Source organism: Salvelinus namaycush, chromosome 28 (genome assembly GCF_016432855.1).
Source record: "Salvelinus namaycush isolate Seneca chromosome 28, SaNama_1.0, whole genome shotgun sequence".
In the NCBI taxonomy this organism is placed as follows: domain Eukaryota; kingdom Metazoa; phylum Chordata; class Actinopteri; order Salmoniformes; family Salmonidae; genus Salvelinus; species Salvelinus namaycush.
Window position 1 is genome coordinate 21,096,315 of NC_052334.1, and position 25,832 is coordinate 21,122,146.

Sequence of the window (25,832 nt, forward strand, 5' to 3'; positions counted from 1 at the left end):
ATTTTAAATCCACAGGCAACCCAAATCTTTATAGAGTGGACTTCATAACTAATTTTATAAGATACATGCACATCTAATCTTTTTGGTGATACTAACCACAAGACAGCGTTCACTTGTAGCCTATTTGAAAACTGATTCCAAATGCTGATAAATGGGGCACAACCATGGAAATAGAATCCATAGATTCTATTTCTATGGGCATAAGGTACTGTTGTAAACGTTTTGCGACATACCGTAGGGCGTTTCGTCAAGATGGCGGCCTCCTGTGTCAATGCTTAACTTTTTAGGTCGTGTGTGGCGGAATAGATACAATACTTTATAGGATATCTCAAAGGGAATAAGTATCAAATTAAGTAGGATGATAACCCAGCATTATACTCAGGACATACGTGGCGCCGTAATGTAAAGTACTTAATTTAATATGACATTGTCGCCAGCGAGGATGACACGCATCATAACGTTACTGGTGCTGCTAACATGATATATTGTAAATATGGACAGCTAGCTAGCTAGCTAGATATCTAATTTAGTAAGTTAATTTAATTGCCTGCCATCGTTTAGTTTATTTGTTTAATCGACTTATTCTAGCTTGTGCTAAGCTTTGATCGAAAACTCAAGGGTTTGCTTTACCCTTGTTTCAACTTGAATTAGTTAAAAACCTTCAGCTGTAAAGATGACAGTAATTTGGTTTAGACTCAAGTGCATCGGTTTGTTAAACCGTGGACAGAGGAACATAAGTATTTTCTCCAACGCAACGCCTTCTAATTTGAATAAAGTGGTCTCGGATGCAGAGAAAATCGTGGGTTATCCGACCTCCTTCATGAGCCTGCGTTGCTTGCTGAGTGATGAACTTAGTAATGTAGCAATGCACGTGAGGAAACTGGTTGGAACAAAACACCCGTTACTCAGCACTGCAAGGTATGGTTTACACACAAACATATAGTATTGCAAATGATATTACATCATGTTTGTAATGCAAGTATTTACATACACAATTTCATCATATACAAACAATGTAACTCTATGTTGGCTATCTGTGGTTTTAGAAGACTTGATTCTGTCAGTTATGACTGTGATGTCAATGACCATCTTCCCAACCATAACTTCTGATCAAGCTGATCCAACCAACTTCTGCCTCCTCGACTGACCAGGTCACCCCCACAACAACGTCCCAAAATATAGGAACAGTAAAGGGCTTGTTTTCTTTTCACATAGGCTTATAGCAGCTGGCACCATATGCCATCAGGCCAGTTCAGTTCCCTTTAAGTGACTCAAGCCATGCTGCAGTTAACCAGGGTATCAGTTTGTTTGTGCCATCATGACACTCCTTGCCATGGGAGTTGACATGATGGCACAAACAGATCTGGTACCAGGCTATGCCTCAGTTTGCAATGTGAGAAGAAAATAGACCCATCCACATTGGGTGCACCTACTGTAGGTCAAATTAGGTTGTATTTAGAGTGCACAATCCTATTAATTGATTTACTGAGGAAAACCCTGGGTTTCTGGCCCCTCAGTACAGGCTACACTATAGGCTATGTGCAAGGGTTAAAGTTCTCCGTCATGGATTCTGGAGAGGTCATTTTTAAGATCAGTGTAGAGGGGGGCTGGCTTGAAGATGACAGCCTTATACAGTTACAAATACATTTATTCTCAAATATTTATTTTCTCTTTTACGCTGTGTGCACTGAACTGAGGTGCATGATTGTTGATGACACTCCGTTGTTCAGATGAAGGGAATTAAATAGTCTATAATGCATACCACAGTAGCGCTCAGCCCAGACAGTGGTGTGTAGGCTACTGTAACTGTTGGCAAAGTCATTCAAAGCCTATAATTTATCACTCAGGATGATACTTTCCAGTGCTACTATATTTGCCATGGAATGTTGTTATTAAAACAGCCCCATAGTAGAGTAGTTTACCTATTTACCTAGTCGGCTTGTTGTTGTTGTGTGTTCTATGTGAGATAAATATTCCTCTCCAGGCGCATACAAGTTCCGAGAGCCATAGGAGGGAAACGTATTCTGACAAGCAGTCAATGCACAACAATTCTTAAAGCGCGACTGCCTTTAAAAAGCAACAAATCCCTTTGAAAAGGGCCTATGTGGCATTGATATGAGTCAGAAACAGTTATTCTAGTGTCACAATGTACTACGAAGTGTAAATAGGATCATGTTGGTCATAAAGTCAGTCTCGTATAAAAGGGTTTGGAATATCCGTGCATCACAACGGGTAAATGAAGGTTGGGTTTTGATTTGACGATATACATTAGCCCACTAACATGGGGTGAACAGCTGCGGTAATTGCTCTCTATCCAATAGACCATGAGACCGACCTGCCCAGTAGACTTTGTTTACATAAGACATGTCACACATTTTTTTACTTGAGAAATACTGCACTAAACACCTTAGTTAAATGTAAAATTGCCAAACTAAACATCCATGGCAAAAACTTAACTCATGAAACCTGTAATAAATGTTTATCGTAGATTCATGCTGGAGATTTTGTGAAGTGAAATAGGATTCCGCATCAACAGTGTTTCATGGGGGACAAACATCATTAACCAAACGCGGAATCGGTCAGGAAACACACCTCCAAGACTGAAATCTAGTTTTTCTAATGTACAACAGAAAAACAAACGTGCCAATTGGAGCTTTCAGTGGCTCTTTAATGCAATTGCAGGAAAATACATTTAGGCAAATATACTTTGAAAGCAGTTTGGACCTTTGTTTAAAAAAAGAGTGGGATCCTGGTTTTATGTTGTTACCATGTTTATTTCTCTACTCCTTCAATTGTGTGGAATCATTTTACAAATGCAGTTTTACAACCTGAATTTCAAGCAGGGTTTAGGAGCAGCTGCGCAACAGTTTGTCATGGGATTTTTTTATTGTTGCTTTAACCGCTGGTGTGTCAAAGATGCTGTTATTGAGAGCAAGTGTGATGACTGGATGGTTGTCACAGCTTAAGCCCCATAATTAACCGTCCTTATGTCTCAGACAAGTTTTAATTTGTTGTTATTTTGTAAGCTGTTTCATGATTTGTACCGCTCCCTGAGAAAGATGCTGGTGTCTTCTCTTGGGTTTTTTTAGCTGTAGAGGACTGAGCTGGGTAGAGTGTCTACCCTCTTGTGGCTTGTATTGGCAATTCAATTGTCTCCTCTCCTTGAGCAGTGCCTACTGGTATTGTCAACAAAGTTATGTGTAGACGAGTGACCTCAGACAAATAGTCATCCAGTAAATGTAAGCAAAAGAAAAGCCTGGAAAAAAACAGCCTACACTAAATCAAATGGAGGATTGACATAAGAAAATAAGAGATTGTTTCAGATGATGCAATGGAAACCAAAATAATACAATTAGTGTGATTTTCCTTCAGAGAGTTCTAGCCTACTAAAGGGTGAAGCAAAAGAAACACACTCAAAATGTGTCTAATTTCAATGATAAGTTCCATGGAATCTGTGCTGTGTAGATTATGTTAGGGCCAAGTGCTGTCAAAAACTTGATTTTCCTGTGTTTGATACAATGAGTGTGAATCCAGGTGAAAGCTATGATCCCTTATTGATGTCACCTGTTAAATCCACTTCAATTAGTGTAGATGAAGTGGAGAAGACAGGTTAAAGAAGGATTTTTAAGCCATTTCATTGAGATATGAATTGTGTGTGTACCATTTAGAGGGTGAATGGGAAGACAAAAGGTTTAAGTGCCTTTGAATGGGGTATGGTAGTAGGTGCCAGGCGCACCGGTTTGAGTGTGTCAAGAACTGCAACGCTGCTGGGTTTTTCACACTCAACATTTTCCTGTGTGTATCAAGAATGGTCCACTACCCAAAGGACATCCAGCCAACTTGACACAACTGTGGGAAGCAGTGGAGCCAACATGGGCCAGCATCCCTGTGGAACACTTTCGACACCTTGTAGAGTCCAGCCCCGACGAATTAAGGCTGTTCTGAGGGGTAAAGGGGGTGCAGCTCAATATTAGAAAGGTGTTTCTAAGGTTTTGTATACTCTGTGTATATATTTCCAAACTGAGGTTGGAGTAATACTGTGAAAATTATGATAATGCCCTTTGTAAGAGCTTTTTGAAAAGACAGGTGGCAAATCACCAGGGGTTAAATTTGTTATTAGACCAATAAGAAAGACTTCCAAACCACTCTGCCAATAACAGATCGTTTTCGGTTTTCCCGTCCCCACTCAGACCACTCCCAGACAGTCCTAGCAAAATTCTTGCTTGAGAGATTTCTCTTTGATAAGAAGCCATTTTTGTTTATCTTTTTAATTGAAAACAATCAACGGTATTTAATTGTTACCCAGAAATTATTTGATATTGAGATAAAAAAACAGCTGCTTTGTTCATTTAAATGCTCAACCCCAAATGAGTGTGTAACATGAGTAGGCAGCGTGACATGAACTCATCTAAACATTTGACCTTGGTGTTCCCTTTTCCTTTCTTAAACAATTCAGTTCAGCTAAGTCTGGAGTTACAGAGTGTGGCAATGCAGAACAGAGGAACTTTCACTTTGTTGCAGGGACAGACCTTGACCCAGTTTGACTTTTCTCTGCAAGTGGCTTCCATTGTTTTCAACTGCGTTTTTGTCGTCACATGTAGGAGTTCAGGAAATATTTAGAGGTAGATGCCAAATCCTATTTTGTACACTAAGGAGTTAATCCAATTGCTGCCCTCAAGTGATTCTGTTCTCAATTAAGAAAATGGTTATTGATGCTTTGCTCCAAAAATGGTCTAACTACATGTGATACATTTTAAGAGCTGTGCAGTACTAGGTCTATGTACTTGACCAACAGATAAGATTCAGAGAGCGCAGTAGTAGTGCTACCCATTAAAATGACATTGACCCATCTCTCTTTCTCTCTCCCTCTTTCCCAGCACTCATCCCGGCCCCACCCCTTTGCAGGAAGGTGGTTATGATTGATTGATGTGCCATGGTGTGGCGACTGGCATAAATATTAATCAACTGCCATCTTCAGGCTGCAGACTTGGCCAGTCTCGCCACAGGCAGAGAACATTTTTAGTGTGGTTGCTGTTCTTTCAATTGAAAGCTATAGGAATTTCTGTGTAATTTCACGCCTCATAATGTCAGTTTTTACCTCTCAATAAATATTTTTTTGTTTGATGTAGGAGAAATTTTAGAAACCTGGCAAAAGTGTACTGAATTTTGTTGAGGTTAACCTAGGCTACATGCTGTTATTTTTGTGACAATTATGAACACAGGAAAGTATCAGATGACAACTTGTTTCATGTGATGGTTTTCCTTAGGTTCCACTGAGATAGGGATTTAACAGATAAAATTAGACCTGTCAGTTTCCGTACTTATCTATTGCACTTACCATATCTCCCATCTTCCCTTTTTATATCTCTCTATTCCCCTCTCCCTGCCCATCTCTCCCTCTCTCTCCCCATCCTTTTCTCTTGTTCTGTTCCTCTGCCTCTCTTTCTCCTACTCTTTCTTCCTCTGCCTCTCGCACTTTCCCTTCATTCTCTGTCTGTCTCTTTCGTCCTCTCCTTTGCCTCTTTCTCTCCCCGGTTGGTGTCTGGGCGCAGGCGGAGTGGGTGGTGCTCGGTGTCTACTCAGGGCTCTAACGAGAGTGTGATTCATGGCACGGGGGGCTCCCTGGGGACAGGATTAGATGTTCTCTGTCTAACCGCTCCCTCGGGACCACAGTTATTTTATCCTCACAGTGGCCAGCCCACCACTAGAGCCTTGCAGCTCTGCTTGAAATGTGTGTGGGGCCCCGTTCTGCTGGCAAACAATGTGTTGTGCCACAGCTGATCAATATGGTTCGGTCTTTAATTAATCATTAGTCTCTTGTCTAAGCTTGCTTGTTTAAAGCTACACTCTGAGATGTATTTTATTTTACTACAAAAGGGTGGGTTCCACCAACAAAAATGCAAGCAATGGAGAAATATTCCAAGGTGCATTCCATGACATGAATTTTCACAAACAGAACATTTTTAGTTTTTCCCTCACCTCCCTTCATAGCTGTGCTCTCAGGTTGACACTTTCCCCTAGCAATTAAAAAAAAAGGTTGTCTGGCAATTCAGCTACTGAAAATGTTTATCAAACTCTAAACTCTTGAGTTGATGTCTTGAAGGTATGCTCATTGAATATAAAGCCCTCCACCACTTCTTTGACAATGCAGTTGAATTAATTATGATTTTGAAAGGCAGTTGTCTCTATGAGTGTGTTGACCTTTCTCTATGTGTCACCCATGAAGCAGCAATTAGCCATTTTCTTTGCTTAGCATTGATGCGAGGGAATAAAGGGATTTTTTGGGCGCCCCTGGAGAGAGGCGTTGAAAGCTACACACAACCTCATTAATATAGTGTCGCACCACCTCTCATTTCCATACAATTACTGGGAATTTTCTTTGTCATTGTTAAGAGGCTGCTTACTTAGCCCGCAATTGCACGCCAATTCCCTGCTTGTCATAATGGATTTTGGGATGATGAAAATACGTATGTTTTTTTTTTTTTTTTTTTTTTTTACTCCTGAAGGACATTTTATTTAAATGTGTGGGAAAGATGAAATATCATACATGAAATGGAACATTTTGGCAAGTTCAAGATGTGGCCCAAGGCATGCCTGCATGCCTCTCACCTACAATTCATTTTTCTGTCTTCTTTCAAATGTATTTTCTGTGTATGAAAAGAGCATATCTCCACATGTATAAACCCTTACCCAGCAATAAATGTCTGATTGATGCCTAGCCCTCTTCTCAGGGGCTTCATCTATGACAGCAGAAAAAACCTTCAGATGAGGGGCCTGGTGGTCCTGTTGATGTCCAAGGCAGCTGGTCCCAGCCAGCACACAGCCTCAGACCTCCTGCCCCAGGACATGGTCAGCGGCATCTACCCCAGGTAAACACGACTCATGTTCCTCCATAGCTTTCTTTCCTTGTCTCCTTTCCTTCATTACCACTGACTTGATGAAAAGACGGGAAAATACTTTTCGTTGCTCCTGATCTGACAGCACCCACACACACCAGCTCCAATTTGTCATTTTTTCCGATGACAACATTCACTTACTCACACGCAAGCACACCGCACACATACAGAATGTTGCCCAGAACATGGAATTTTCTGTGGAGATTAGTCTACAACCATGCCAAGTGGTTACCAGAAGTCGCTGTTGTGTTTGGCAGGTGATATACTGGGTGTCTGAATGGCCTTTTTCTTGCTCCTAGCTGGCAAGCAGTACTGCCTCAACTATAGCTTCAGTGGAGAAGTCTGTCAAGCAGGATGGGAGGGGGGCTAGTGTGGAGTGGCTGTAATGAATATGCTTACAGTCTGACTTATCAAGTTGTCGACCATCCATACGATTAGGGCTCCAGCTATTGAAATGACCAACAATTCAAAGTAAACAAAAGCAATACATCAACTACTTCAGGATCCCCATACTGCAAAATGTTGCATCCAGTTTCATGAGGATTGTGTCTTCTACTCAAATCACATTTTATTTGTCACATGCGCCGAATACAACAAGTGTAGACTTTACTGTGAAATGCTTACTCACGAGCCCTTTCCCAACAATGCAGAGTTAAAAAGTATGAAAAATTAAAATGGTAACACAATAAAATAATAGTAACGAGACTATATATTATTATACTATATTTAGCCAGCAGCATACCACCCTGCATACCACTGCTGGCTTGCTTCTGAAGCTAAGCAGGGTTGGTCCTGGTCAGTCCCTGGATGGGAGACTAGATGCTGCTAGAAGTGCTGTTGGAGGGCCAGTAGGAGGCACTCTTTCCTCTGGTCTAAAAAAAATATCCCAATGCCCCAGGGCAGTGACACTGCCCTGAGTAGGGTGCCGTCTTTCGGATGGGACGTTAAACGGGTGTCCTGACTCTCTGAGGTCATTAAAGATCCCATGGCACTTATCGTAAGAGTAGGGGTGTTAACCCTGGTGTCCTGGCTAAATTCCCAATCTGGCCCTCAAACCATCACGGTCACCTAATCATCCCCAGTTTACAATTGGCTCTTTCATCCCCCTCCTCTCCCCTGTAACTATTCCCCAGGTCGTTGCTGCAAATGAGAATGTGTTCTCAGTCAACTTACCTGGTAAAATAAAGGATAAATAAAAAAATAATAAAAAAATATATACAAGGAGTCCCAGTACCGAGTCAATGTGCAGGGGTACGAGGTAATTGAGGTAATATGTACATGTAGGTAGGGGTAAAAGTGACTAGGCAATCAGGATAGATAATAAACAGAGTATCAGCAACGTATGTGAAGAGTGTGTGTGTGTGTTTTGCGTCAAAATGCATGTGTGTGTGTGTGTGAGCGTATGTAGTCTGTTGGAATGTCAGTGTAGTATGTGGGGGGGGGGGGGGTAAAGTCCAGTGAGTGTGCATAGAGCCGGTGCAACAGAGTCAGTGATGTGTCATGATGATTAACTATATTACATCATACTCCCTGTCCTTTGTATTTCTCTCTGACCCTCTCTCTCTCTGACCCTCTCTCTCTCTGACACTTTCTCTCACCCTTCTCCTTTCTCTCTTCCCCCTGCTTTGTTTCGCCCCCTCTCTGTTGAAGGAATGTGGGCTCATTAGCACCTGGGCCAGAGCACTGATGGGGGGATTGATTTATACCTCCAGGGGAATTTTCTCCTCCCTCCTGACAGACAGAATTTGTAAAATGTCTACCACTCCAGTGCCCACTGATGGCTCACCAGGGAACTCAGCATAGAGAGAGGGCCAGAGCTGTATGGAATCAGAGAGATGGAGACAGAAGGAGAGACGGACAGAAGGAGAGACGGACAGACAGAAAGGGAGACGGACATAAACAGACAGACACAGAAGACAAAACAGACAGATACACAGCTGTATTGCAGGGTATTGCGGACCCTGTAGAGGGAGGAAAATTGAACAGAACACTCAGGACAAGGGGTGTGTTAGGGGCGGGAACGCCTCAGCAAGATGGCATGAGTTGCTATGCAACCGGCTGCCGAAGCTATTTATACACAAGTCCCCTTCTCCCCTTTTTCCTCCCCTGGCTCCAACACTGCTTATCATGAGTTGTAGACCTGAGGCAGAGACTGCGAGGCTTCTTTAGGGGTCCTAGTGTGGGGTGGGAAGGGTGTCTGTTGGAGGAGTGGTGGTGGTGGGAAGGGTGTCTGTTGGAGGAGTGGTGGTGGTGGGAAGGGTGTCTGTTGGAGTGGTGGTGATGGGAAGGGTGTCTGCTGGAGGAGGAGTGGTGGGGGTGAGAAGGGTGTCTGGAGGAGGAGTGGTGGGGGTGAGAAGGGTGTCTGTTGGAGGAGTGGTGGGGTGGGAAGGGTGTCTGTTGGAGGAGTGGTGGGGTGGGAAGGGTGTCTGTTGGAGGAGTGGTGGTGGTGGGAAGGGTGTCTGTTGGAGGAGTGGTGGTGGAAGGGTGTCTGTTGGAGTGGTGGTGGTGGTGGGAAGGGTGTCTGTTGGAGGAGTGGTGGGGGTGGGAAGGGTGTCTGTTGGAGGAGTGGTGGTGGTGGGAAGGGTGTCTGGTGGAGGAGGAGGAGGAGTGGTGGTGGTGGAAGGGTGTCTGTTGGAGTGGTGGTGGAAGGGTGTCTGTTGGAGTGGTGGTGGAAGGGTGTCTGTTGGAGTGGTGGTGGAAGGGTGTCTGTTGGAGTGGTGGTGGAAGGGTGTCTGTTGGAGTGGTGGTGGAAGGGTGTCTGTTGTTGGAGGAGTGGTGGTGGTGGAAGGGTGTCTGTTGTTGGAGGAGTGGTGGTGGTGGAAGGGTGTCTGTTGGAGGAGTGGTGGTGGTGGGAAGGGTGTCTGTTGGAGGAGTGGTGGTGATGGGAAGGGTGTCTGTCGGAATAGCTACCAGTGCCAACATTATTATTATTGTTTAGCTGCATTTGTACAGGATGTTCTCAATACCCTGCTTTATACTTTTGCTGCAGTAGCAATACGCTCAGTATTTGTCTAAGATTTGTACCCAGGTTAAGATTTGATGTAAGTAGTGTGACCAGATAAATTAATCAACTGCATTGAATGTTGAAATCCATGAATCAAATGTTAAATTAGCCTAAATGTTGAGAACAATTTATCTATGTAATTTTCATCCCTAACTTGTAGTCTGTTAAAACATATTAATCCTGTGTGTTAATAACATCAATGCAGTGGCAGGGATTGAAATGAAAGACATTGTCAAAGAGAGGCCAAATGTACTACTCTTCACAGAAGGGAAACAATGGGTATGATTGAGCAGAGAAATAAATTACATTATAGCATTTTAATAACAACTCTCTGAGCAACTGTAGAACATGCAATTACCTGCTGCCAGACAAGGCATGCATGTGTACGGTGTATTATGGGCAGGAACAACTAGAATTGACAGATGACTGGATTTGAAATGTCTAATCAGGACTGTTTCACACCATCTGAAAGATGGCCCTAAAGTGTCCATCAGTGCACCCATCCCTGGCTCCCTCCACAGACTGATCCCCCTGGTCGGTATGTCTGTCTTGCCCTGGCAGGCTCAGCCCATATGGAGGGGGGATCTAATTATCCCCCAGCAAAGACTGAATCAACGTTTGAATATAGCCTCCCTCAGACCACGTTCAAAGGCTCCATTCAAAAACAATTTGCATGTCTTTTCTCTGGTAATCAAGAATAGGTGTTATTTCTAATGACTTATTTATTTTTCCTCAATAATGGAAAACGTTTTATTTTTAAAAAGTATTTTAAAGATGCGTTCAGGACGATTGAAAATGACCTTGTTGTTTTTTTTCAACCTACTGTTTTGGACTTGATGCGTCAATGCATGGCTCATACATGCATAATGAACCATCTGCAGTCCAATCCCAGCGGTTGAAAGGCACCGAATCCTTACATTCTTATTACCTGGCATTATTTAGTGCACGAGATACGCGCAAGTTCATGTCTTGTAGTGAGCGCGCGCTCTGCAGCGAGATTACCTGGATACGTGACTTTACCATTTAGTTATTTAGATAACAACGAAAATACATACAGTGGGGAGAACAAGTATTTGATACACTGCCGATTTTGCAGGTTTTCCTACTTACAAAGCATGTAGAGGTCTGTCATTTTTATCATAGGTACACTTCAACTGTGAGCGACGGAATCTAAAACAAAAATCCAGAAAATCACATTGTATGATTTTTTAAGTAATGAATTTGCATTTTATTGCATGACATAAGTATTTGATACATCAGAAAAGCAGAACTTAATATTTGGTACAGAAACCTTTGTTTGCAATTACAGAGATCATATGTTTCCTGTAGTTCTTGACCAGGTTTGCACACACTGCAGCAGGGATTTTGGCCCACTCCTCCATACAGACCTTCTCCAGATCCTTCAGGTTTCGGGGCTGTCGCTGGGCAATACGGACTTTCAGCTCCCTCCAAAGTTTTTCTATTGGGTTCAGGTCTGGAGACTGGCTAGGCCACTCCAGGACCTTGAGATGCTTCTTACGGAGCCACTCCTTAGTTGCCCTGGCTGTGTGTTTCGGGTCGTTGTCATGCTGGAAGACCCAGCCACGACCCATCTTCAATGCTCTTACTGAGGGAAGGAGGTTGTTGGCCAAGATCTCGCGATACATGGCCCCATCCATCCTCCCCTCAATACGGTGCAGTCGTCCTGTCCCCTTTGCAGAAAAGCATGCCCAAAGAATGATGTTTCCACCGCCATGCTTCACGGTTGGGATGGTGTTCTTGGGGTTGTACTCATCCTTCTTCTTCCTCCAAACATGGCGAGTGGAGTTTAGACCAAAAAGCTCTATTTTTGTCTCATCAGACCACATGACCATCTCCCATTCCTCCTCTGGATCATCCAGATGGTCATTGGCAAACTTCAGACGGGCCTGGACATGTACTGGCTTGAGCAGGGGGACCTTGCGTGCGCTGCAGGATTTTAATCCATGACGGCGTAGTGTGTTACTAATGGTTTTCTTTGAGACTGTGGTCCCAGCTCTCTTCAGGTCATGTCATTGACCAGGTCCTGCCGTGTAGTTCTGGGCTGATCCCTCACCTTCCTCATGATCATTGATGCCCCACGAGGTGAGATCTTGCATGGAGCCCCAGACCGAGGGTGATTGACCGTCATCTTGAACTTCTTCCATTTTCTAATAATTGCGCCAACAGTTGTTGCCTTCTCACCAAGCTGCTTGCCTATTGTCCTGTAGCCCATCCCAGCCTTGTGCAGGTCTACAATTTTATCCCTGATGTCCTTACACAGCTGTCTGGTCTTGGCCATTGTGGAGAGGTTAGAGTCTGTTTGATTGAGTGTGTGGACAGGTGTCTTTTATACAGGTAACGAGTTCAAACAGGTGCAGTTAAAACAGGTAATGAGTGGAGAACAGGAGGGCTTCTTAAAGAAAAACTAACAGGTCTGTGAGAGACGGAATTCTTACTGGTTGGTAGGTGATCAAATACTTATGTCATGCAATAAAATGCAAATTAATTACTTAAAAATCATACAATGTGATTTTTCTGGATTTTTGTTTTATATTCCGTCTTTCACAGTTGAAGTGTACCTATGATAAAAATTACAGCCCTCTACATGCTTTGTAAGTAGGAAAACCTGCAAAATCGGCAATGATCAAATACTTGTTCTCCCCACTGTATACGTATATCGATCAACTCCATGCAACCTAAGTTTGAAAATTTGAAGTTAGATCTGTTAAACCTCGGTTGTAGTTTCATTTCTCTCTTTCAATAGACTACATTTCTCTGGAATAGTGTTGAGTGATATACGAATTGTATGTGTTTTTTCGTTTATTAAACAACTAATTGACCGACTTTGAATTCCATTTAGTTTGTTTTAGTGAGCCCAAATTACCGTTTCTCTAGAGATAAATCAAATCATTGCAGTTGATTGCCAGCGATCATCATTAATCAGGTAGACACTAGGGCTATATATTATCACTACTTGACTTTGAAGGAGTAAGTCATTCGAAGCAAACATATTGTAAGCAGGTTATAACTTTTCCATTGTATAAATTACATTATCACAATAGATTGCTTTAGCCACAACCATGCAACAACCATGCAATTAGCCACAACCATGCAAGGGCGGGTTTGGGTAGGTTGCTTTCTAAATGTAATTCGTTAGTTATTAGTTACCTGTCAAATTCTAATCAGTATTGTAACTTTTGGATTGCCCAAACTCAGTAATGTAATCGGATCACATTCAGTTACTTTTAGATTACTTTCCCCTTAAGAGGCATTAGAATAAGACAAATGTATTTTACCAATTGAACAACATCTATTGCAGGATAAATCAATGTAAAAGTTTACATAGCTGGCATATGGATGTTTTACTTTATGCGTTGGTTATGTAGGTGTCTTCTAACCTATCGCTTTCTACTACATATAATAATTATATTTTTACATTAAAAACCAAAGTCTATCAGAATTCCAGTCATTTCAATAAATGTTATACCCCTTGATCTTCAAGAATAGGACTTGGAAACATGGAAGTATAGATTAGCCAAATTGTTTTACCTGAGCATAACCCCAAAACTAAGGAATTATTAGCCAGCACTACTCTGTTTATGATTTTGTTGTCATGGAGGACTGATTGGGCTCATTGATTCGAGTTGAAAAATAAATGCTGCGCTCATGGAATGGCATGCTTTGAGCACGACTGAAAAGTGCTTTTTACATGTGAAAAATGAATGCCATATACTGCATTTTCTATAGGCCTATTGTTTACCTTTTTGTTGGTGACACTTTGATATCTTGATAATATGCAGCTGTTTAACTTCTTTGGGACGGGGGCAGTATTGAGTAGCTTGGATAAAAAGGTGCCCAGAGTAAACGGCCTGCTACTCAGTCATAAAAGCTAGAATATGCATATAAGTAGTATATTTGGATAGAAAACACTCTGAAGTTTCTAAAACTGTTTGAATGATGTCTGTGAGTATAACAGAACTCATATGGCAGGCAAAAACCTGAGAAAAAATCCAACCAGAAAATGGGAAATCTTAGGTTTGTAGTTTGTCAAGTCATTGCCTATCGAATATACAGTGTAAATTTGGTCCGATTGCACTTCCTAAGGCTTCCACTAGATGTCAACAGTCTTTAGAACCTTGCTTGATGCTTCTACTGTGAAGGAGGGGGGAATGGGAGCTGAATGAGTCAGGTGTCTGGCATGAGCTGAGTACGCGTGCTCACGTGAGAGTTAGCTGTGTTCCATCGCATTTCTACAGACAAAGGAATTCTCCGGTTGAAACATTATTGAAGATTTATGTTAAAAACATCCTAAAGATTGATTCTATACTTCGTTTGACATGTTTCTACGAACTGTAATATGACTTTTTGCCTGAACTTTCGGCTGGACTTGCCCGCGCCTCGTGAGTTTGGATGGTGTACTAAACGCGCAAACAAAAAGGAGGTATTTGGACATAAATTATGGACTTTATCGAACAAATCAAACATTTATTGTGGAACTGGGATTCCTGGGACTGCATTCTGATGAAGATCATCAAAGGTAAGTGAATATTTATAATGCGATTTATGACTTCTGTTGACTCCACAACATGGCGGATGTCTGTATGGCTTGTTTTGTTGTCTGAGCGCTGTACTCAGATTATTGCATGGTGTGCTTTTTCGGTAAAGCTTTTTTGAAATCTGACACAGCGGTTGCATTAAGGAGAAGTGGATCTAAAATTCCATGCATAACACTTGTATCTTTTAGTAATGTTTATTATGAGTATTTCTGTAAATCGATGTGGCTCTCTGCAAAATCACCGGATGTTTTGGAACTACTGAACATAACGCGCCAATGTAAACTGAGATTTTTGGATATAAATATGAACTTTACCGAACAAAACATGCATGTATTGTGTAACATGAAGTCCTATGAGTGTCATCTGTTGAAGATCATCAAAGGTTAGTGATTAATTTTATCTCTTTCTGCTTTTTGTGACTCCTCTCTTTCGCTGGAAAAATGGCTGTGTTTTTCTGTGACTAGGTACTGACCTAACATAATCGTTTGGTGTGCTTTCGTTGTGAAGCCTTTTTGAAATAGGACACTGTGGCTGGATTTACAACAAGTTTATCTTTAAAATGGTGTAAAATACTTGTATGTTTGAGGAATTTTTTATTATGGGATTTCTGTTGGCGCCCTGAAATTTCACTGGCTGTTGTTGAGGTGGGACGCTAGCGTCCCGAATATCCCAGAGAGGTTAAAGGGCAAATCCACAGCTGAGAGATGGGCCTGGAGAAATGTAACCACTCTCAGATTAATAGACAGAGCTATGGATGCAAGGACTGACCATCCACAATATCAAAATTGTTTTAACCATGTTATGAAGCTATGAAGTGTTTGCTTACATTTACAATGTTTACAAACATTGGAGAAAAACAAGCTTATATTTTGGCACGTTGTGTTAGCCTTTTAAAATTATCAACTTGGATTAGTTAATTGATCGTTAGAAAACCCTTTTGCAATTATGTTAGCACAGCTTAACTGTTGTTCTGATTAAAGAAGCAATACAACTGTCCATCTTTAGACTAGTTGAGTATCTGTAGCATCAGCATTTGTGGGTTAGATTACAGGCTCAAAATGGCCAGAAACAAATAACTTTCTTCTGAAACTCATCAGTCTATTCTTGCTCTGAGAAATGAAGGCTTATTCCATGCGAGAATTGCCAATAAACTGAAGATCTCGTACAACGCTGTGTACTACTCCCTTCAGAGAACAGAGCAAACTGGCTCTAACCAGAATAGAAAGAGGAGTGGGAGGCCCCGGGGCACAACTGAGCAAGAGGACAAGTACATTAGAGTGTCTAGTTTGAGAAACAGACGCCTCACAAGTCCTCAACTGGGCAGATTAAAAAATAATACCCGCAAAACACCAGTCTCAACGTCAACAGTGAAGAGGCGACTCTGGGATGCTGGCCTTCTACGCAGAATTCCTCTGTCCAGTGTCTGTGTTCTTTTGCCCGTCTTAATAAAAAAAATGTTGGCCAGTCTGAGATATATGGCTTTTTCTTTGCAACTCTGCCTAGAAGGTTAGCATCCCGGAGACGCCTTTTCACTGTTACCATTGAGACTGGTGTTTTGTGGCTACTGTTTAATGACGCTGCCAGTTGAACAAATGAAAATATATTTGACATTCTTCAAAGTAGCCACCCTTTGCCTTGATGACAGCTTTGCACACTTTTGGTGTTCTCTCAACCAGCTTCATGAAGTAGTCACATGGAATGCATTTCAATTATTCAATCAACAGCCTTGTTAAAAGTTAATTTGTAGAATTTCTTTCCTTCTCAATGCGTTTGAGCCAATCCGTTGTATTGTGACACGGTAGGGGTAAACAGAAGATAGCCCTATTTGGTAAAAGACCAAGTCCATCTTATGTTAAGAACAGCTCAAATAAGCAAAGAGAAATGACAGTCCATCGTTACTTTAAGACCTGAAGGTCAGTCAATCTGGAAAATTTCAAGGACTTTTAAAGTGTCTTCAAGTGCAGTCGCAAAAACCATCAAGCGCTATGATGAAACTGGCTCTCATGAGGACCGCTACAGGAAAGGAAGACCCAGAGTTACCTCTGCTGCAGAGGATAAGTTCATTAGAGTTACCATCCTCGGAAATTGCAGCCCAAATAAATTGCAGCCCAAATAAATGCCAAATAAATAACCGACACATTTCAAAATCAACTGTTCAGAGGAGACTGTGTGAATCAGGCCTTCATGGTTGAATTGCTGCAAAGAAACAACTACTAAAGGACACCAATAAGAAGAACAGACTTGCTTGGGCCAAGAAACACGAGCAATGGACATTAGACTGATGGAAATATGTCCTTTAATCTGATGAGTCCAAATGTGAGATTTTGGGTTCCAATCGCTATGTCTTTGTGAGAAGCAGAGTAGGGGAACAGATAATCTCCGCATGTGTGGCTCCCACCGTGAAGCATGGAGGAGGAGGTGTGATGGTGTGGGGTGCTTTGCTGGTGACACTGTCAGTGATATACATTGCTCAAAAAAATAAAGGGAACACTAAAATAACACATCCTAGATCTGGATGAATGAAATATTCTTATTAAATACTGTTTTCTTTACATAGTTGAATGTGCTGACAACAAAATCACACAAAAATTATCAATGGAAATCAAATATATCAACCCATGGAGGTCTGGATTTGGAGTCACACTCAAAATTAAAGTGGAAAACCACACTACAGGCTGATCCAACTTTGATGTAATGTCCTTAAAACAAGTCAAAATGAGGCTCAGTAGTGTGTGTGGCCTCCACGTGCCTGTATGACCTCCCTACAACGCCTGGGCATGCTCCTGATGAGGTGGCGGATGGTCTCCTGAGGGATCTCCTCCCAGACCTGGACTAAAGCATCCGCCAACTCCTGGACAGTCGGTGGCGCAACGTGGCGTTGGTGGATGGAGCGAGACATGATGTCCCAGATGTGCTCAATTGGATTCAGGTCTGGGGAACGGGCAGGCCAGTCCATAGCATCAATGCCTTCCTCTTGCAGGAACTGCTGACACACTCCAGCCACATGAGGTCTAGCATTGTCTTGCATTAGGAGGAACCCAGGGCCAACCGCACCAGCATATGGTCTCACAAGGGGTCTGAGGATCTCATCTCGGTACCTAATGGCAGTCAGGCTACCTCTGGCGAGCACATGGAGGGCTGTGCGGCCCCCCAAAGAAATGCCACCCCACACCATGACTGACCCACCGCCAAACCAGTCATGCTGGAGGATGTTGCAGGCAGCAGAACGTTCTCCACGGCGTCTCCAGACTCTGTCACGTTTGTCACGTGCTCAGTGTGGACCTGCTTTCATCTGTGAAGAGCACAGGGCGCCAGTGGCGAATTTGCCAATCTTGGTGTTCTCTGGCAAATGCCAAACGTCCTGCACGGTGTTGGGCTGTAAGCACAACCCCCACCTGTGGACGTCAGGCCCTCATACCACCCTCATGGAGTCTGTTTCTGACCGTTTGAGCAGACACATGCACATTTGTGGCCTGCTGGAGGTCATTTTGCAGGGCTCTGGCAGTGCTCCACCTGCTCCTCCTTGCACAAAGGCGGAGGTAGCGGTCCTGCTGCTGGGTTGTTGCCCTCCTACGGCCTCCTCCACGTCTCCTGATGTACTGGCCTGTCTCCTGGTAGCGCCTCCATGCTCTGGACACTACGCTGACAGACACAGCAAACCTTCTTGCCACAGCTCGCATTGATGTGCCATCCTGGATGAGCTGCACTACCTGAGCCACTTGTGTGGGTTGTAGACTCCGTCTCATGCTACCACTAGAGTGAAAGCACCGCCAGCATTCAAAAGTGACCAAAACATCAGCCAGGAAGCATAGGAACTGAGAAGTGGTCTGTGGTCACCACCTGCAGAACCACTCCTTTATTGGGGGTGTCTTGCTAATTGCCTATAATTTCCACCTGTTGTCTATTCCATTTGCTCAACAGCATGTGAAATTTATTGTCAATCAGTGTTGCTTCCTAAGGGGACAGTTTGATTTCACAAAAGTGTGATTGACTTGGAGTTACATTGTTGTTTAAGTGTTCCCTTTATTTTTTTGAGCAGTGTATTTAGAATTCAAGGCACACTTTACCAGCATGGCTACCACAGCATTCTGCAGTGATACACCATCACATCTAGTTTCAACAGGACAATGACCCAACACACCTCCAGGCTGCGTAGGGGCTATTTGACCAAGAAGGAGAGTGATGGAGGGCTGCATCAGATGACCTGGCCTCCACAATCACCCGACCTCAACCCAATTGAGATGGCTTGGGATGAGTTGGACCACAGAGTGAAGGAAAAGCAGCCAGCAAGTGCAGCATATGTGGGAACTCCTTCAAGACTGTTGGAAAAGCATTCCAGGTAAAGCTGGATGAGAGAATGCCACGAGTGTGCAAAGCTGTCATCAAGGCAAAGCATGGCTACTTAGAAAAATTTAAAATATATTTTGATTTAACACTTTTTTTTGTTGGTTACAACATGAGAGCATATGTGTTATTTCATAGTTTTGATGTCTTCACTATTATTCTACAATGTAGAAAATAGTAAAAATTAAATAAAACCCTTGAATGAGTAGGTGTGTCCAAACCTTTGAAAAAATGGATGTAGCAACTACAGATTGACCCTGTCAGTCTATCAAAAGTGTGCGAGTTTGAGCATGTGTCCATTAGGCCAATGGATGCACTATGCAGCATTTGCAAGAGCGCATTTTTCACTGGCTGTCCACTGGTTTCAAAAACAATGATTGATAGGCAGCTTAAACTTCTTGAATTCAACCATTATTGGGTTCAAATACACATTTAAATTTGTGAACAGCCATCCACAACAACTCAATCCGCAAAGCACAAATGGCTAAATGAGAGAGCAGCAGTGTGATTCACATCAATGCGCTATGTAGATATCCATAACAAGTGATATTTATCTGCCGCAATCACCTCATGTTTCAGCATAATCCATAGATTTGGCCCTAATGAATTTATTTCAATTGACTGATTTCCTTATGAACTAATAACTCAATAAAATCTTTGGAATTGTTGCATTTTATATTTTTGTTCAGTGTATGCTTTACTGATGACAATTCGACAATGTATACATTTCCTCCTCTGTAGCCAGAGGAACCTGGCTGAAATCACAGAGCTCATCCACACGGCCTTCCTGGTGCATCGTGGGATCGTCAACCTAAAGGAGTGGACCAACTCTGACGGTCCCCTGAAGGACATGCAGTTTGGAAACAAGATGGCCGTTCTCAGTGGGGACTTCTTGCTTGCCAATGCTTGCACTGGACTGGCCCAGCTAAACAATACTAAGGTATGAAATAGTCATCATATAACATTCTGTTGGAGATGGACACATTTCTTGCCCTGTAGCTTTTTCGTTCTGCTTTTAAATGTCTTCCAAAATGCAATCTGATTTCAGCCTTTTACCTGTGAGGTTTCAATAGATTGTCAGTGAGATGAAGATGATACTTGACAATGTTGAGATGACTGCAGTACAGATAAGGATATTGATGAGAATACAAACAGTATAAGCAGAGGAGTTTAAACACCACAAGTTTTCCTGGCCGTTGTGGATTGATCGAATCAACAAATCTATTCCCTCACTTAGGCCACTGGCAGGCAGACTGATACTCACACACACACACACACAAAATATGCTTGGGTGGGAATAATGCACCCCCATTTACACAGGTTACATTCTCTTATGTTCTTCTACTCATTCTTACTAAGCACTTCTGCAGATTGTGTTTCTGTGTGTGTGAGCATGGGGGTCACAGATCACTTCCAGTGCATACACTGGCAATCCTTTGCTGACAGAATGTATCACCAACCTCAACTGTCAGAATGTGTCACCAACCTCAACTGTCAGAATGTGTCACCAACCTCAACTGTCAGAATGTGTCACCAACCTCAACTGTCAGAATGTGTCACCAACCTCAACTGTCAGAATGTGTCACCAACCTCAACTGTCAGAATGTGGCTGCACAAGAGGATCATAATAACCTATTTTCTCTCTGCTTTGCAATCTTCCAAATTCTCCCCTCAGCTCAGATTGCTCATGCTCAGACACAGAGGCATTTTTAAAATGCCACCTAAAGACACTGTGATCATGACAATTCTGATAACAGAAGTACCCCTGTTTCTTTAAATTTGTGCATTGTCAAAGTGATATACATAGGCATTTTTAACACCTTACATGAACATCATGACACTCATTTGTTTTGCAGTATAATTCATATTGTCGTCTTTTCAATAATGTAATGACTTTCTAGAGCTCCCCCTGTTGGACATACATGTGCCCCCCACTCTCCCCCTAACAGTAAAATGTTCACAAGAGTTGGAAAACATAGCCTACTTGAAATTAGTACTCACATGTGTGTCTAAACTATGGTCATGACACTGTCTCTTTAACAAATAGACAATGACAAATAGAGACCCCTATTCGATACTTGATAGAGAATAAAATGTTCACACTCACCAATTTCTTGATATTTTACATTTTTCAAGGATTGTTGTGTGTTACCAAGACAGACATGACTGTAGTAGCAGTCATAGCATAAGCGCTTGGAGGTGTATAAGCATTTCACATAAACCAGAGAATTTTTTTAGGGGAGCAATTGATCTGGATTATGTGTTCCGGCCTTGAGAGGAATCCTAGGCCGGTATAAATGGTAAAGTGATCTCGGAGCCCAGCTCCGGTTTCTCTCCCTCACAGACCTGTCGGCAAAACACGATCTGCCTGGATTTGGGAGTAGAGTAAGGGGGAGGCCGTGGCTTATCTGATACTTTCCAAAAAAAGACTCCCCCTCACTTCATTTTCCTCATTCCCAGCCTAGCAAAGACAGCACATCTGGGAACACTGTAGGGGTATTGTCCTTTTGGGCCTTTTGTGAGGCTTGAGTTTCTTTAATATTTCCTAAAGGATCTGGTTACCCCCGAGCGCACTATGAAGACTCTGATAGAGACACGCTCTCAAATCATGAAAAAAACTCTTGACTGTAAGAGAGTACAGCATATGGATTGTCTTTCTTATCATCAACCTAGAACTGTAAATCTTTGTGCCCATACGCTGTTCTTTAGGAGCAATTGATTGTGAAATAAGAAAAAGCTGATAAACATCGTGTTTGTGATTATTTAAACTCAGTCACTGATTTGGACAATCATATAAAATAAGGTGCCTGACTGAATTTACTTTGTAGGATTAGTATCATGCGTGAGAGTGCAATTTAAAAAGTAGTCATGGATTCCCTGACTGGGCAACTGCAGACAGATGACACAATATGACCTCTGAGTTTTTTTTGCATTCATTCCACTACATGCCCACACACTTGGACCTAGTAGACTTGTAAAAATTCCTCAAAGGCGCGGGAGGGAGCTAGTGTAAAACATAACAATAAAAATGATGAATATACAATACCGCCCAGCCACACCCTGTTGAGCAGAGTGAAGTTATATCTAAAATAAGAAGGTATCAAATTGATAATCAATTCTGAGTCGGGTTAGAGATGATAAAGAGCACCAGATGTCAGACCACTGCTCCAGAGCCTAATCAACCCCTCAGCCCTCATGACATTTCCTGATTTCTGCCTTGCCATCTGCCTTTCAGCTTCTCAGACTGGATACCTGATAAAGCCTCATAATACAGTTTATACTGGGGGTCGCTATAAATAGGATTCAAATTGATAAAGCTCAGTCTGGGTGTGCTTAATGAAAACAGCAGGCAGTCCTCAGTCAGTCCTCACTTTGTCTGATAATGAGCTGGCAATGTGAGGAGTTAGAGCTGGTCAATTTACAACCCATACACCCTCTTAGTCTAAAACCCATCCCCATCTCTCTTTAGAGCAATTTCAATACTACATAAAGTACTTTCAATGGTGGTTAAGCAAAGCTTTTTTTATTTTGCGTTTGACAGGTTGTGGAGTTGATATCGAGTGCCATTGGTGACTTGGTGCAGGGAATCTACCATGAGATCCCCAACCGTTTGGAGGTAAGACAATTTCTATACCACTACCAGGGTCACCCTAGCCAGCTAATGTTACAGGTAACTGCCAAAATAAAGGAAACGCCAACATAGTGTCTTAATAGGGTGTTGGGCACCAGAACAACCTCAATGCACCTTGGCACAGATTCTACAGGTGTCTGGAACTCCACAGGAGGGATGTGACACCCTTCCATAAAATATTCAGTCGATTTGGTGTTTTGTTGATGGTGCTAGAAAACACTGTCTCAGACGCCGCTCCAGATTCTCCCATAAGTGTTCAATTGGGTTGAGATCTGGTGACTGAGACACACACACACCCTTTAAACCACCTGTGCTCCTTTTGAGACCCCTCTTTCAAATTCACTGAGATCTCTTCTAGCCATGGTAGCCAAAATAATGGGCAACTAGGCATTGTTGTATACATGACCCTAAGCATGATGGGATGTTAATTGCTTAAATAACTCAGAAAACCACACCTGTGTGGAAGCACCTGCTTTCAAAATATTTTTTATCCCTTATTTACTCAAGTGTTTCCTTTATTTTGGCAGTTACATGACACCATACAAACTGAGAACATTCCTAAAAACAAATCTGTCAAGGCATCCCCTACTACAGTTATGGTCATAATAACTAAAAAATGTATGTTTTTTTACAAAAAACTAAAACATGTATTTTACTAAATTATTAATTTGGACAAACTTTTTAGTGGGCTTAAATGAATAACACTGTTCTATCAGGTATCTGCTATTATTACATACTGGATGCTACTGGACGTACCTGATTATTTGTGACAGGGGTAGAGAGAGACGGTTTACACCTCACCCTTTGAAGAAGAGCTTTCCCAGCAGAACTCAGTGTTGTGTTCTACCTCAGAGGAGGTTCCAGTTTCAACCTGGGCTCTTCTCTCCTTGGAGCTTTATACTGTGTTTTATAAATCACAATTTAACAAAATAAATTGTTTTAGTCTACAGTTTATATTTTCTATGGTTGGAGCTGTTATTCGAAATGTAGATATTTGGATAAAAATGTACTTCTACATAATGGAAACAGTCATAACTGAATACATAACATTTTATGTAAACTGCTCTTCTCAGGACAATAGCCTGACTGATGAAATCAACATGGTCACGTGGGAGGAGCAGACGTTCTTGTCCCATGGTGCCTTGCTGGCAAAAAGCTGTCAGGCAGCGATGGAGCTTGCCAAACATGACAAAGATGCCCAAGGACTGGCTTACAAATATGGCAAGCATCTATCATTGGGCCACAAGGCAAGTATTGCAGGAAACCTGAAAGATTGGCTTTGCTGAAAAGTATAGATTCATGCTGCTTCCCTTGTCTTTCCTAAAAATGTGAAAATGCGAGTGAAAAGGACACAGTGGGTATTTGCAATATACTGAGAGGTGGTGAAATGTAACATGTAAGGATCATGATTAGGCTGTCATGATTATAGACTAATGCTGTCATTTCCCCCCTCTTTAGTTGAATTCTGACTTGCAGCTATTTGTAAAGAGCAGCTCAGCAGACCCAGTAACCTTCAGTTTTAACTCGGCCCCTGTGGCTTTCCACCGTCAGATTGTGGGGCAGGAGAGATGGTGTCATCAGCTGCAACAGGTATTGAACCACTTATCCTGTGCTATTACTTTTTCTGACATTTTAATTGTTTATATAGCTACAAGGTAAATATGAATACTTCTTGAATTTTATTTCCCATCTTTCTCTGTAAACAGGCAAAAACTATTGGAAGACAAATGGACTATACAAAGGTCAGCAGGGTGAATGTACATACAGTGGATGTTTTTTATTGTGGTATGGTAGCAAGGTGGGTTGCAAGACTGTCAAAGATGCTTAGATAGTGTTGATATCCACTGTAACCAATCTCAAGTTTGACATTTCCTTCCCAAAGTCAGTTAGAGAGGAAAGGAGGGGACAGATGGGGGTGCAGGAAGAGACAACAGGGGGGGAATCTCTGGTCACGTCTGAAACCAGATCGTGGGGGATTAGGTACCCAAGACTATTTGTGGAGGAGACAGAGAGACTGAGACAGTTGCATTGTCAGAGAATCTCCTTCATGAGGACACGAGGGGGGATATGGGGAGAATGTTTCCTCCTAACTGCACCACAGTTATTGTAGCTACGATCATTTTCATATAGATTAGTATTTACAATATAATAAATGTGTCCTGCTTGCCTGGGCTTTTACGCTGAAATACATATTGTGTCAAACACTAGGTGGGCCCTGTGCGCTGCTCCTGTTAGTCTTAAATGTAATGCAGTCTGAACAACCATGAAAATGGTCTGTCAGACCATATTTTGGATATCTCGCCCACCTGTTGTTCAACATAGGAAGAGAAAGTGATGGACATGACTTTCTGGGGACTAATGGAGTGTGGAGGAGACTTGGAGTTTGCTGTGTCCCCGTTTCCAAACTGAGGAGCGTGCACCCACATTAGTGCAGTGGAGCAATGCTCCCTGCCTGCTGTTTTTTAAGCGAAAGCCCACAGGGTCTTTTCAGTCCCAGAATTCATTAGGTAGAACGCCCTAAGCAAAAAGATCTCCTGACTGAGCCAAAGCAGAAGAGGGGAAAGACACCCAAGACTATTCGGTGTGTCTGGGGGGAGGGGGAGTCTCATGACCAATGTAGTTTTGTATAGACCACTGCACATTCCCATCCTCAGTGTTCACAATAGGATGCTCATTTCAACATTTGCTTACATAAAAAAATGCTGAAGTCATGTCCTATGGTCTCTTCCTGTAACAGCTGCGGTCCACGATCAAGTTGGAGAAAGGTGTCACCTCGACAATAGATCTGTGTCGTTACCACGGCAACAAAGCTCTGGAGTCCATCCAGTGTTTCCCTTCCTCTGAGGCACGCTCAGCCTTGGAGAACATCGCTCGCGCTGTCACAAAGTTCTGACCCCCCTACTCTCCTGTGGCCTCAGGACACAATCAATTGATGCTAGAAAAACAATCTTGGTTCCATTTAAGCCAATCAGTGAGCAGAATACTCACAACCCCCTAAGTCCTACCGGCGTTTACCGGAAATGAAACTACAGACCACACCTTTAAAACTCCATTTAACTGTTTGCTATTAAAACAATTCACATCCAGTCATCTGTTGAGTTATTTTATTGTGTTTACTACTTTACTGCTATTATGACTTTGCTCAGTCACCGTGCAACAGAAAACAAAAATCTAGGATGGGAAAATGTCAACTTTCGTTGGCCGTGCCACGAGGAGCACACTTGAAGCTCCGCCAGCAGTAATTATTAATGAGTCCCATTCCCGTGACCTGCAGCAAATGGACAGGAAATGCAAGGGTATTGATTGGGCCGATGTGCACTGTGGGTTGGCGCCAGGGTGGTGGCCTGTGGTTTCCCTGGCACTCTCGGCAGGGGATAGCCATGGTGTGAAACTGGGTAGAG

General features: G+C 42.5%; 1 protein-coding gene across 2 annotated transcripts; it reads left to right on the forward strand.

The window, feature by feature from the left end:
• The first annotated feature begins 252 nt into the window (after positions 1-252).
• Positions 253-25,514, forward strand: LOC120023696 (all trans-polyprenyl-diphosphate synthase PDSS2-like). 2 transcript variants are annotated; one of them, XM_038967753.1, is made up of 8 exons: positions 253-918; positions 6,732-6,869; positions 19,542-19,740; positions 22,342-22,416; positions 23,505-23,678; positions 23,890-24,021; positions 24,138-24,173; positions 25,169-25,514. In XM_038967753.1, the coding sequence occupies exons 1-8, from the start codon at positions 674-676 to the stop codon at positions 25,322-25,324; spliced, it is 1,155 nt and encodes a 384-aa protein (XP_038823681.1). In that variant the 5' UTR covers positions 253-673; the 3' UTR covers positions 25,325-25,514. The 2 variants fall into 2 exon arrangements, with proteins under 2 accessions (XP_038823681.1, XP_038823682.1); XM_038967754.1 differs by lacking the exon at positions 6,732-6,869.
• The last annotated feature ends 318 nt before the right edge of the window (positions 25,515-25,832 follow it).

Excerpts from the sequence above, each read along its gene's own strand:
- LOC120023696 (XM_038967753.1), top strand. The coding sequence starts at position 674 with ATGACAGTAATTTGGTTTAGACTCAAGTGCATCGGTTTGTTAAACCGT. Across the intron at positions 6,870-19,541 it reads GTCAGCGGCATCTACCCCAG|CCAGAGGAACCTGGCTGAAA; the intron begins GTAAACACGACT and ends CCTCCTCTGTAG. Across the intron at positions 24,022-24,137 it reads GGTGTCATCAGCTGCAACAG|GCAAAAACTATTGGAAGACA; the intron begins GTATTGAACCAC and ends CTCTGTAAACAG.